A 12,212-nucleotide genomic window follows, 5' to 3' on the forward strand; every position below is an offset into this window, starting at 1 on the left:
CATACCCTGCCCCAAAGAGGCTGGGGACCGTGCAGAGAATTCCACTGATACGTGGGGAACGCCAGTCCTCGCAGAGAAGAGGGAATTCTCTGAAGAAAGTGTCAAAAAGTTTAAGCAACCCCAGGGATCCAGAAGATGGGTGTTGGATAAACATATTATAAAAGTCAGTCCCATCCTGGTGAAATCTTGGTTGCAATCAAGGAGGAAATGCATGGCTTCTCCCACTCAGGTGAAAATTCTTCTCTGAAGCAGTTCTCAAGTCTGTATTAGCCCTTTATCACTGTAGGCTGTGTAATTATATAAAACAGCTGAGAAGAACTTGAGTTGAGACCTTGAACTGCATGGTGAAAATACCCATCCTCAGTGGGTATATATACTCATCCTACGGAGATGGGTCCTGAGATCCCATGACATCTCCAGTTTTAAGCACTCACTCTGTGGTTACAATACATGCACCGAGTTTCCAACCTGGCTGCAGCTTATCAAAGGGCTATAGGACACCACCAGGCACATCAAGCTGGCGAGGTTCTGAAAATCTCAGTAACACTTTTTAATATACAAGAATCAAAAGTACAGCAGTTTTACAATGTAGGAAAATTTAATACATACTATATAAACAACATATTTACATCAGAAATCACTAGGACAGTGGCATTTTTTCACAAATATAAATTAATATTAATTACTGTTTTTAGTCAACAGGTTTAAAAGTCCACAATTTTACAGTAAGAGTCCTTCTCTCCCCGGTGGGGAGGTGGAGGTCAGGAGGAAATGGGTGAAAGCAGAATAGTACTTTTGTGTGGATCACTTAAACTGTTCATAAGGACTTCAAAGAGCTGTTAAGCATCCACTTCAATTGGGCATCACATCGCCTGTCTGCAGCAGCTTTTAGTCTGCAGGACTTCCATCATGTGAATTCATAACTTTACACCATTTCCAAAAGGGCTAAGCTGAAAAAAAAATTTTTTAAAACAAAACAAAACAAAAACCCCCCCAGAAAGTTGCTACTTGCAACTTTTCCTGCAAAGAGGCTAGAGGAATCCTGCAGCTGGTTTGGAAAGAACAGCTGTACCAGATGTTGCCACAAACACTGTAGTGAAGGTTATAGCTGTGGATCTGTTCCCTCCAATCCCATTCACATCCAAGTGACTACATCTGGTTATGGTCCCTATTTTGAGGGGACATAAAACACAGGTGTGTGCTTGGGAAGGACTCTTTCTCCCCTGTCTAGTTTTCCAGGTTAAGGCCAAACCCAGTGAAGATCCGCTCACCATGAGAGAACAGAACTATGTGACTGGTTAGTATCAAGCTAACGTGACAGCAGGGGCAGCTCTTCACCGGATATGGATAAAGCTTTTGGTGTTGCTCTGGTTTCTAGAAGGAAGCCCCAAACAATTTCATGCCTGGAACCCAGGATAAGTAGAACCCCTCAAATCTAGACATAGAAAATACCTCTTGCTGGGGTTCAAAGTCTTCCTGCACCAACCATAACACTGGTCTGGCCAGTATTGCCTTTTGCTACAACTGTATGGCACAAACTTTCCATCATGATAGCACCGCTTTGTGAATGTGAATGAAAAGAGCAATTCCTCTTTGCCCCTCTGGGTGAGGAGGTTTCTTCCATGTTCACATTAAAAGCTAATACCGCTGAAAAGAAAGGACCTCTTTGTTGAACACCGCAGCAGGTGTGCCTGTCAACACACCTTAGTGAAAAACACAGCGGAAACTCATTATCTCAACTCCTCCTATCACCCTTCAACTCCAGCGGAGACCATGGAAGACTTGCCTTCTCCTACTACTGCACAAATGCATGTATAACACTTTTTCAGGGCAGTGCACTGCTGCCTGCATGCTTTCACCTCTACAGAGGCAAAACTGCCCTGCTTCTGGTAAGTTTGGTGGAAAGCTCAGAAAAGAAGAAAAAAAAAAGAAAAAAAAGGGAGCAGAACACTTCCTTGCCTCCCAGAGCCATGATCTGATGTCTCTCTACATCTACCTTGAGATTGGCCCCAAGAGGCCTCCTGCTTGTCAAAATTCTCATTGATGGGACATATGAGTATCACAGCAGGGGGTTAAGCAAACCCCAGCTAGAGAGAGCAAAATGCAAACATGCAGCCAGGCGTAGGTCTTCTTGTGGCACAATGATGGGCAATCGTGCAACTGCTCCGTTGTGCAGCAAATCATGGATGCTCTCTTGAAGGGTTTAATGGGACATGTGCCCAGTTAAACCAGTCGGCTCAGAATGGAGTGAGCATACCATGATCACAAGGGATTTCAAGGAACGTAACTCCTTCAGCACCAAGCAGATGGGAGACGCAGGGGTTATTAGTGTTGATTTGTGTGAGGCCTTCCAAAGTACTAGCTGCAGTAGGCACAACAGCTGCAAGACAGGCAAGCCAGCCCTGAACACCCATCTCCTCTCTGTCTTTCAGGGAAAGGACATCACAGCTTATTAGGGTCATACACTGGCATCTTTGAAGGAGGCCCAACATTTGCCCCCTACCAAAAGGAGCAGTGTGGAACCAGCCTGATCTTTAATACTGAGCTCCAGGAGACGAGACGCATCCCCAGACACCATGCTCTGAGCAGCCCGGCTGCTTTTTAGTCTCCAGGGATATGACTTTATTAATGAAGAGCTACAGCCTAAAAAATCACCCAGTCTACTTCTGGACAGCAATCGGTGCTGTAACCACTATCACCGTATTACAGTCTCTAGGCTGGACATTATTCTTCATAATATACTGTGATTCTAATACTTGGATGAATATTTGCTCTGAAGTCCATTCAGCTGGACTGCAAACCATTCTTCTCCCTCTGCCTGTATTGGGTTCCTAAGACATTTGCTCCAGGAATTTTTAAGTACCAAGAGTCCTGAACTCCTCCCTCTCCCTCTCTTCACTTAGGTGTTAGGCCCTCAGGCACATTTCCAGTTTAGAGAGTCAGATCTTTCAGTGCAGCTACCTTTACCAATTCAGAGTTACTGCTGCTTGCTGAAACGGTGGCAGGGAGGTAACCATTCACTGGACAGTGATCAGTCCACTGGATTCCTATTTAACTCTGCTCTACCCTCCCTTAGGTTGCAGTAAAGGTTTGTGATCACTGTTTTGTGAAGTACAGAGAGAAATGGCTTGCACAAAGACTGGGGCATTTCAGTGGCAGGGAGGTTAGGAGCATCAGGATCCCCAAATGCCTAGAGCCATCTTTTGCCCTGGTACCTTGCTGCTTCCAGCCAGCATGGTCTGTATTAGTTCCTGGACCATCCAAGCTGCCAGTGTCAGGAGAGGAGTTTTGTTATGAATTCCTGAGCCTTATCCACTGGGAAATACTATTCTCACCCCAGTTCCTTTCCTACTGCTTAGAAGTGAGCTAAGCCTTGACTAAGGAAGCCTGTCTCTTCTTCACCTATCTCAAGCCCCCTGGAGCCAAGATTCACCCAGTTCCAGCCCTGGAGGTGGGTGGAGGACTCCCTGCACCTCTTCTGTTGCAGGGGACACAATGGCACTCAAAGCAGAGCCAGTTTCTTGAAATGGATAAAGACATGAGAAATGCTAATGTGGCCAGGAAAGCAATGGATTGTCACCAGCATGGGTCCAACTCCTTTGGAGTCACTCTGCAGAGATGTTGAGCCCCCCTTTCAGCCAAACCCTGTAACAGGAAAAGCTTGTCTCTTGAAGGACTCTCCTGTCTCTCCTTGGAAATATCCTCCCATTGCCCTGTGCTGGTTACATGCAAAGCCCAGCCCAACCAGTTTATCCCCAATTCCAAAGCAGCATCTGTCACATAACATCAAGTCAGAGCAGGCATACAGCCATCTGCACAATCTAAGCAGCATCAATCCGCCTTCTTTGTTCTGGGGAAACTCTGCGGCTGGGAAAAATTCACTCGGGTCCATCAGACCAGGGAAAACAAAACCAAAGCAAAGGATGTCACCCGTTCCTCCCAGCAGGCAGCAAGCCTGGTTCCAACGTTCAACTGGAGAAGGGGGGAAATGAAACCGGAATCCAGACCAGAACTGAGAGCTAGGGAGAACCCTCCTCCACCTGCTCCCCCAAAATCCTCCTTGACCCGCCAAGATGATAGCAGCATGTTCAGAGTTTCTGATTACTGGTTTGAGAAACCAGTCGCTGTTGCATCAGACCAAATATTTCGGATGTACACTTCCCCCTCTTGGTCACTTTATGTTTTCCGTACATTCCAGTTATAATCTGGATTATTTTTCTGTTCTAACGACCTATCCAGGGGTGACCGGTGATCGAGGGGTGACTTGGAATCATGAGGGGATTTCTGAGACGGGGGCGAGCGAGGGTCCGACACTGCAGGGTGAGGTGGAGGGAGAGGCTGTTTATAGTCTCCCGATTTGTCTGTGTGGAAGGACCGGTAATGGTCCGAAGGTCCTTGGCCATGGTATCCCATGGGTGGCCTGTGATCAGACATCCGTCGGAAATCCGGCTGGTGGTAATTCTGAGGCCTGAACTCATCGGATCGTCGACGCTTGGAATCATGATGGTGCCTGGAGAGAGAAAATGAATGAATGGAGATCGGTTCCCCGTAGTGCTCATATAGTCCTTCCCGTTCCGAGGGAGCAAAGGATGGCTATTTCTGTCCCTGGACAATGCAGTTAAGCAAGTTCATAGCCTTAAAAAAGGCTGACAAACTACTAGTAAACCAAACCTCCCTGTTTACCTCTCTATCAGGCTAATCTAGTTGCTGCATACCACTTTATCCATTGCTGGGTGGCATGCATAAGTGCCTTCCAGCAGAGTAGCTGGCACACAGCACAAAGGAGGGAACACGAAGTCATGGTGCCTGGCTGGGACTGCAAGGAAAGGAGAACATCATCACCTAGCTGAGATCTAACAGAAGGACATGGGATCTTGCTGCAGCCCAAGCCTGAAACAATGAGATGCTACAGCAAAATGAAAGCCTTGCCCAGTGACAGTCAATGACAGCCCAAAAGAACAAACTCAGCTCAGCAAGCAAACTCAGCTGACCTTGCCTTTAATGGCAAGCCCAAATGGTACCGTTACTACCAATAATCCTACGTATCACTGAACTGCTACTCACAAGGGTCAAAGGGTCTAACATCAGGCAGGCCACTAGCCTAACATGGCTAAGACAGGCCAGTTCCTGCACCCCTGGGCTGCTTATGTTGGCCTCACACAACAAATGAACTTTTGTTTTTCGCTGTGTGACTCTGGGCTGAGACTCAAACTCCCAATGCTGAATCCACAGCCTATCTCCCTCTGCCACCTGCCTGCCCCAAGGAAAGCCTGTCCACTGTGGCTGGGGGCATTGCTGCAAACTCCTCCCAGGTTTTTTGAGATAAACGAAGAATTACCTGTCATAATAATCTCGGTGGCCTCTGTGGTCTCGGTCACTGTTGTACTGTTCATAGGGCCTCTTGCGGGAGAGGTTATTTGGTCTGTAGTTCCCAGAGCTTCGATGGGGCTCTCCGCGAGATCGCCGATCCCCATAGTGGTGGTCTTTGTACCAGTGCTGTTCATACTGGTGATGCCGCTCCCCACCCCACACCTGGTTGCTGTTGCCGCCATAGTTGAACTTTCGATCCCTCTGCCAGTCTCCTCGGTCTGCAATGAGGAAAGCACAGATGACAGTCTTTTGTACTTCATTTAAGTCCGTTACTTCTTTGCTGAACTCTCAAAGAAATAAGAGCAGTTTACCATCTCCCTGTCTGCAGCACCTTTTACAAATTTCACGACTATTACTGCGTCCCTTTAGCTTTCTCCTCCCTTAACTATGTGGACCCAATTTTATTCTTTCAATTTCTTTATCATTATTCTAGCCAATCTTTTTCTGTCCTGTTCTTATACTCTTTCATCGCTGCATCATCATGTTTTCCAGTCCAGCAATAAGTAAAGTGAAAATATATGTTCTGTCCCATTATCTTGTTATACTCCATCCTCTCCAACAAGAGACCTATGTTTTTAAACCTGACCAGACCCAAGTCCTGGAAGATTTGTGTCCAGAAGCAAACAGCCATTAGGTTAGGAGGGATAGTTTTCTCCAGTTTCCCAGTGCAGGACTCACCTGTGTTGCTGAAATGTCTCTTGTTGGGATGGCCGTAGTTGTCACGCGGGTGCCCGTGCATTTGCTGCTGGGCATGGGAAGGGGGCATGTGGAGCTTCTGGGAATGAGGATTGTGAGGCACGTGAGACTGAGACATCACAGAATCGCGGCTGGAGCCTGATGGCTCTGGGCGGAACGGCTTCTTCATGCCAGACATGTCCTCTTTCTTCTTCTGCTCCTGCTAGGCGCAAGGGAGAGTGTTACAGCTCAACCGCTTTTCCAGCAAAAGATTCAGACTATGTGAGCAATGGCCTCATCTCTCAGGCTCTGGATTTGTCTGGACATTCCCTGCACTGTGGGCCACCTGCTTCTTCATGAAAGTTTTGTGAATTAACTCTGCCCAAGTGTGAAACCAATGGCCATGGTGCAAGTGTGTAGGGGAGGACAAGCAGAATTTTGCCCCCACAGGTCTACCTCTATATCCTATCTCTACAGGGCAGCACCCCCAGCCTTTTCACTCTCGTGGTCAACTCAACATGATGTGTCACACCAAGCAATGCTTTTTCTTGGTCAAAATAGCCAGGGCAAAGTAACAAAGGTGACCAGTGTCTTTAGGTGAGAGAGGAGAAATTCCACATAAAAGAAGAGGTAAAAACAACCAGGGTTGTTTGGATTTTAAGACAATTACAGCGTGCCAATGACAATAAAGAAAACCCATGATAAAGAGACAGTAGGTATTGACATTTCAAGCGTAACAAGTTTTAAAGAGAGCATTAAAATCTGCCCTGCAAAGCATAGGGTCAGAGCAGTGCTAATGAACTTCTCAGGGGAAAATAGGTCTTTACAAGTAGGTTGTCAAATTCACAGAGTCCTTTTGGGACCAGAGCAAGGAGCAACTGCAATAACACAAATCCCACCAGCAAAGCTAGGGCAGAGAAGAGCAGAAAAAAACTCTGCTCTTCATGATTTCTACCTCACTAAGGGAACATGCATCACATCTCACCTCCTCTTCCTGCGATCTTTTCTTATGAGCCATCTTGTAGAGTTTGTGCAGTTTTCTGGCATCAAATTCTGTGAACTTTGACACAAATATCCATAGGTTCCTGGAAGGACATTAACATTTTCTGTTAATTGCTAAATGAGCATTTTAACTGCCATCTTCCTCACTGGTCTTCTAAAAACAGTTGGTAAAGTTCCTCCAGCAGATGACCTAGCTGTACCTACCCAAACCACTGTGTTGCCACTCCTTGGGTGGAAGCAGAACTTCCCATGGTTAGATTCCTACCCAGAGGTCCCTCCCATTCCAACACAGAGCGCAAGAGAGTCCCAGCCCTGAAATGCTCAGACCATACAGATAAGACCAAGGATGGGAAAAAGGAAATTATCCCCTATACTTTACTGACTGGAACCAACGGATAGAAACAGTACATAAGGTCTCACAGTCAGTCTCTGACCGAGCTGAGAATCAAGCCCAGGACTCTTATGTACAGTTTGGCAGCTCAACTAGAAAGTTGCCTTTTCTCTAAAACATTCTGAGGCTTTACACTATGATGACTCCTAAGTGCCTGCAAAACAGTAGGGGCTGTAAAGAGGAGAGTGGAGGAGATGGACGCCCTTCATCCCATATGGGAAACTGTCAAGACAAAAAACAACAGCATGCTAAAGAGAAAGGGCCTGCAGCTAAGTCAACCTTTGATTGTTACACTGGGAAGACTTAAAATCCAATAGCCTCTTCACCACTGACACGTTTTCTTACTTTGTCTAATCACTAAGCAGGGCAGCTTTCAGCTTCCCATCTCCGCTTGCTCTCCCGCACGATGTGCAGGATCATGCCAATGGCTAGTCCATGGTTCAGAGATCTCTTCCCAGCTCTGAACACGCAGAAGTGCCCAGTACTTTGTCTACACAGGGGCTGAACCATTTAAAGGCCTGCTTTCCAACCAACATCAAATCAGTTCTACCCTCAGCGGAAAACTTTCTCCTTCCAGTTCAGGAGAGGATGTTCCAGGATCTTTTGAACCGAGCTTATCAGAGTAAAATAAAGGGTTTTGCGCTGGTTGAACTAAACTAATTGAAATGAATTTAAGCGAAATCAGCACAACATGCTGATGCAGACAAAGCCCTTGTCTGAGACTGGTCAAGGATTGAGTGGGCTAGGGAGTGCAACACTACTTGCACAAGAACATGTTAATAAGAGCAAAATAGCACACTTACCACGTAAAACCCAGCAGCCTTTGAGTACAATTTTAAAATATCACAAACCAGTCAAAGAAAACAAAATAATCCCTCACCTTCTCCATAGCTTGATATGATCCTGGTCAGTGTAAGCTTTAAGGCACTCAGAGATGCGGTCCCCAATTTTTAGGAGGCAGTTGCGTGTGTGCTCCAGCTGTTCTTGAACCGTCAGTCCCTTATCAGGCTTATCTAGTTGCTTCAATGCTTTCTTCACCGGTCTCATCCTTTCCTTGCACTTGAACAAGCAACAGAGAGCAGAAGGTGATTCATTTGGCAAAGGGCTCTACACTCTGTTCTCTTATTAACCAGACAGAGCTTGAAAAAGCTCATTAGCACGAGGTATTAGCTTTATCTGACTGTTAGGCAAGGAGAAATCAGCTGTGAAAACAGCAATTTGTTAGACATGGTACATAAAACTCAGAAGAGATGAGAGTCTCCCCATCTCCCCTGCCCTCTTTTTAGAGGTGAATGATTTGCTTCACAAATAGTAAACGCACACAGCCTGCTTGCCATAGCAGGCAAGGAAGCGTAACTGAGCATTTACATGCTGAACAGCCCCAGCTGAATGAGTGGTCACTCAATAACCTCCCTGTCCATCCAAATCTGTGTTTGTTTTAATCTACTGCTTTTACTGAAACTGGGAGACATGAGACGAAAGCACCATCTTTTTCTATGTGCATCAACACTTCACACAGACAGTAAATCAGACGTGTCTACTGCCTGACTAGGTCTTTCATTCCCAGAGGGAAAATTAAAGAAAAAAAGCAGACAGAGATAACACAGAACATGTAGGTCCTAAATTTCAAATTACAGTACTGTTTTTTAAAACTGACGAGATTGAGCCTTCTGTCCTTCCCTCTGCAAGTCAGGCTGAGAAGAGTCTATCGTGACAACTTCTACTAAAAGGCTATTTTCACAACAAGCCGTGCAGAAATGTTTGTTGCAGGAGCATTTACACAGCTAGGGAAGTTCTTACAACTCCATAACAACTACAGCCATACAAGGTCACCCTCAGGAATCCTCCTGTGTTCCCTTGCCTAGCATGGTCCCAGTAGCTCCATGGCTGCTGTGGGAGAGAGACTCCCACAAAAGGGTACAGGGTCATCTTTAACACAGGGTTGTCAAATGAGCAGTAGGAAATTATCAGCTCAAGGCAGAGAGCCCTTCAGCATGTTGTGTTGGCATGCTGCCCTCCCCTGCATCCCTGGCAGAGGGAGGGGATGAATGTGTGCTCTAACGCAAGGCAAAATTTTGAAGAGAGTTATTCAAACCCTTTAACAGTGCAATTGATTTGTGAAATTAGGGGCTGGAAGAGCTTTGATATTTCTTCCAGTTGAGGTGCCATTGACAGTAGCCAGCCGGTTGACACAGAGGAGTCTGGTGAGCAACTCTTGCGTAGGGTTTTTTTGTGATGATCTTTGACTGGCCAGAGGGAATCACAGCAGGGCACAAGGAAGGGCTCTCTTCCTGCCAGAAGAGGATGTATGGATTAGTGCTGTGCACTTACACATGGCCTCGAATAATGTGCAAGTAAACTCTGGCTACCTTGCTGGCGTTCTCTGCTACTATCTCCCTGCCTCCCCAGGGAAATACTCACTATGCTGAATGTTTCTTGGTCCAGATCATCATCCTCATCTTCTCCAATGGGGATCGGTTCACTCCCTGCTGTAATGTGGACGGGACCTTGAGATCTCTTCCCTTTACTTCCAGATTTGGTTTCACCACCTTTAGGCTTTAAAAGGACAAATTATACGCATCACAGGATGAGCCAGATTGCAGGACACCAAGCGATCCAATAACCTTCACACTATTGTTACTGGCAGTTGTTAAATCCTGGGCACTGCTTCTGCAGCTTTCCTCCCAAGATCTCAAACTGTTTTGCTGTAATGCCTCTGTTTAGCTTTATGTCATCCCCGAGGGAACACAGAGAAGTCAGAGCCAACATTTTGGACATTAATATGATTCTTATACTTACACAGAGAAAAAACAACTTTGAGGACTTGGAAGAGAATTTAGGCTAAAGAATATATGTCCCTTGCAAAGGACAGCACTCAGAGCACCTGCAACTGCATGTGACATCACTAGTCTTCAGACCCTCTGGAAAGCAACCTCAAATCATGGCCTGATAAGTGTAAATTTTGACCTATATGACTTATCTATGGTCAAAGTCCTTTAGAGTCAGGGCAAAAATCATTAGAAAGCAATCTTTCCCCTACATATGAAATAAAGCTTGGTTTGTACTTATGACCTCAATGTCAAAACACACTGGGCATACAGTATATACCTGTTCTTTGGACAGGTACTTCAGGTAATTATTATAGAGCCTCCTGCTTCTCTCCCAGTTTGAACCCAGCCTAAGGGCAACTGTACCCAAAATTCAAGGGGCATTTTAGTCCAAAACATAGCATTGGTGTTGAAACATTCATTCTGTTGAGTCCTCAACGGCCACAATGACAACTCATAGTCCTAATAGTTTAGGTAGTTGGGTTATTCTAGGTGAATTTAAATTAGAGGGGAACACAGACAAGCAGCTGCCAACTCCATAATGAATCACAGCTGAACATCACTTTGAACTGAGCACTCCAGGCTCTTCTCCCTTTCTTCCTTAATATCAGCTATTCTGTCATATTACTGCCACAGGGACAGCTGTATTTTAAAGGCAGTCTGATAAATCTCCTATCCCTTTCTTCTCTCATTCCACAAGCTTTAAGACACATTGCCTTTTCTTCACACTAAGAAATTCAGGAGACCTGGAAAAGGGATAATACCTCACCCCACAGTGCTTCACTGCTGCCTCTTCTCACAGGGCCTTTAATAAATCACAAGTCTCCTGGCTTGCCCCTCTGATCAGAGACTTTCCTATGTCTCAGACTACTTATGAGAATATCACCTACCTTTTCTTTCTTGTCTTTTGTCTTCTTTTTCTCTTTATCACTTTCCTTTTCTTTCTTAGTGGTTGTCTGTTTTTCCTTGTTCTCTTTGTTCTCTTTCTTCTTCTGTTTCTTTTTCACTGGGCTCTTTTCCAAGCCATCCTCCTAGAAAAGCAGTCACAGCACAAAGTTGGAGTCTCTCTCCTCACATACACCTTCTCCCATAAAACTTGCATCCATGAAAAGCAGATGATTTTTGAGGTCCATCCAAATTTGTCTGCATACCTACTGATCAGACAGCAAGCCCATCCACCCAACCCTTAACAGAAGGGCATAAAAATTAGAGCAGCCCCAATCCGTAACTAACTGGCAAACTCCAGATAAGCACTGCTTTCCTATTCCAGCTGCACTGGAGAATGCTCAGTAACTACCCGTAAGGTAGATACTGATCAGAGCATGAACAAAAAGCCTTAGTCTATAAGCCAAACCACTCAGAGAGAGAAGCTTTTCTAAGCAACAGCATGACCTTGGTAAACTCCAGCTTCACCACTGGCTGACGTACTGAAAAGGAGAGGGAAACAATTTTTTCTCTCCTTTATAAGGCCAAAAGACTTTACCCTAAGACAATCTTTCCTCCAAGCCAATATACAGATGTGTGTGGCTATTCTAGGATCCACCAAAAACATTTAAGGCGCTAACTCAAAAGAGTGGGTGAAGAAGGTTCCTCTCAGCCCAACAGCTGAATATATGCTCCTGTGAGTTTGCCAAGCTCTTGTGGGAATGTACTCTGTAGCTCCTCCTGAATCTACAGGGCATTTGCAACAGATGCTTTTCAAGCTGAGTTTCTGCAGCAACAACGTAGACCAAAGAAACCCCCCAAAGTCGCTATCCACCAAGTCTACTCACCTTGACTTCACCCTCTTCTGACTGGTTGTCTGAATGTCGAGGAGAGGAGAGTTCGTTCCCATGCTCATCTTTGACTTTGGGAGCCTTGTTCTCTTTCTTTACCCGTGGTTTCCTCTTCTTCAGCTTGCCCTGAAGAAAACACAGAACAAGTCAGAGCAAGCAAAGAGCTGTAGC

The 12,212-nt window shown here is 45.6% G+C and overlaps 1 protein-coding gene across 4 annotated transcripts in view; it reads right to left on the reverse strand.

Annotated features, from left to right (window-relative positions):
* Nucleotides 1-579: 579 nt before the first annotated feature.
* CHD2 (chromodomain helicase DNA binding protein 2) overlaps nucleotides 580-12,212 on the reverse strand; it is a 61,777-nt gene continuing 50,144 nt past the window's right edge. For 3 of the 4 annotated variants that reach the window (XM_067305589.1, XM_067305591.1, XM_067305592.1), the window contains 8 exons: nucleotides 12,039-12,167; nucleotides 11,157-11,297; nucleotides 9,860-9,994; nucleotides 8,319-8,497; nucleotides 7,031-7,130; nucleotides 6,049-6,268; nucleotides 5,339-5,588; nucleotides 580-4,510 (listed from right to left, as the gene is read on the reverse strand). In XM_067305589.1, the coding sequence (XP_067161690.1) occupies nucleotides 4,177-4,510; nucleotides 5,339-5,588; nucleotides 6,049-6,268; nucleotides 7,031-7,130; nucleotides 8,319-8,497; nucleotides 9,860-9,994; nucleotides 11,157-11,297; nucleotides 12,039-12,167 (1,488 nt within the window). In that variant the 3' untranslated portion in view covers nucleotides 580-4,176. The remainder of the gene's footprint in view (nucleotides 4,511-5,338; nucleotides 5,589-6,048; nucleotides 6,269-7,030; nucleotides 7,131-8,318; nucleotides 8,498-9,859; nucleotides 9,995-11,156; nucleotides 11,298-12,038; nucleotides 12,168-12,212) is intronic. The other variant, XM_067305590.1, reaches the window with a different exon arrangement.

The sequence above is a fragment of the Apteryx mantelli genome, chromosome 15, assembly GCF_036417845.1.
Source record: "Apteryx mantelli isolate bAptMan1 chromosome 15, bAptMan1.hap1, whole genome shotgun sequence".
In the NCBI taxonomy this organism is placed as follows: domain Eukaryota; kingdom Metazoa; phylum Chordata; class Aves; order Apterygiformes; family Apterygidae; genus Apteryx; species Apteryx mantelli.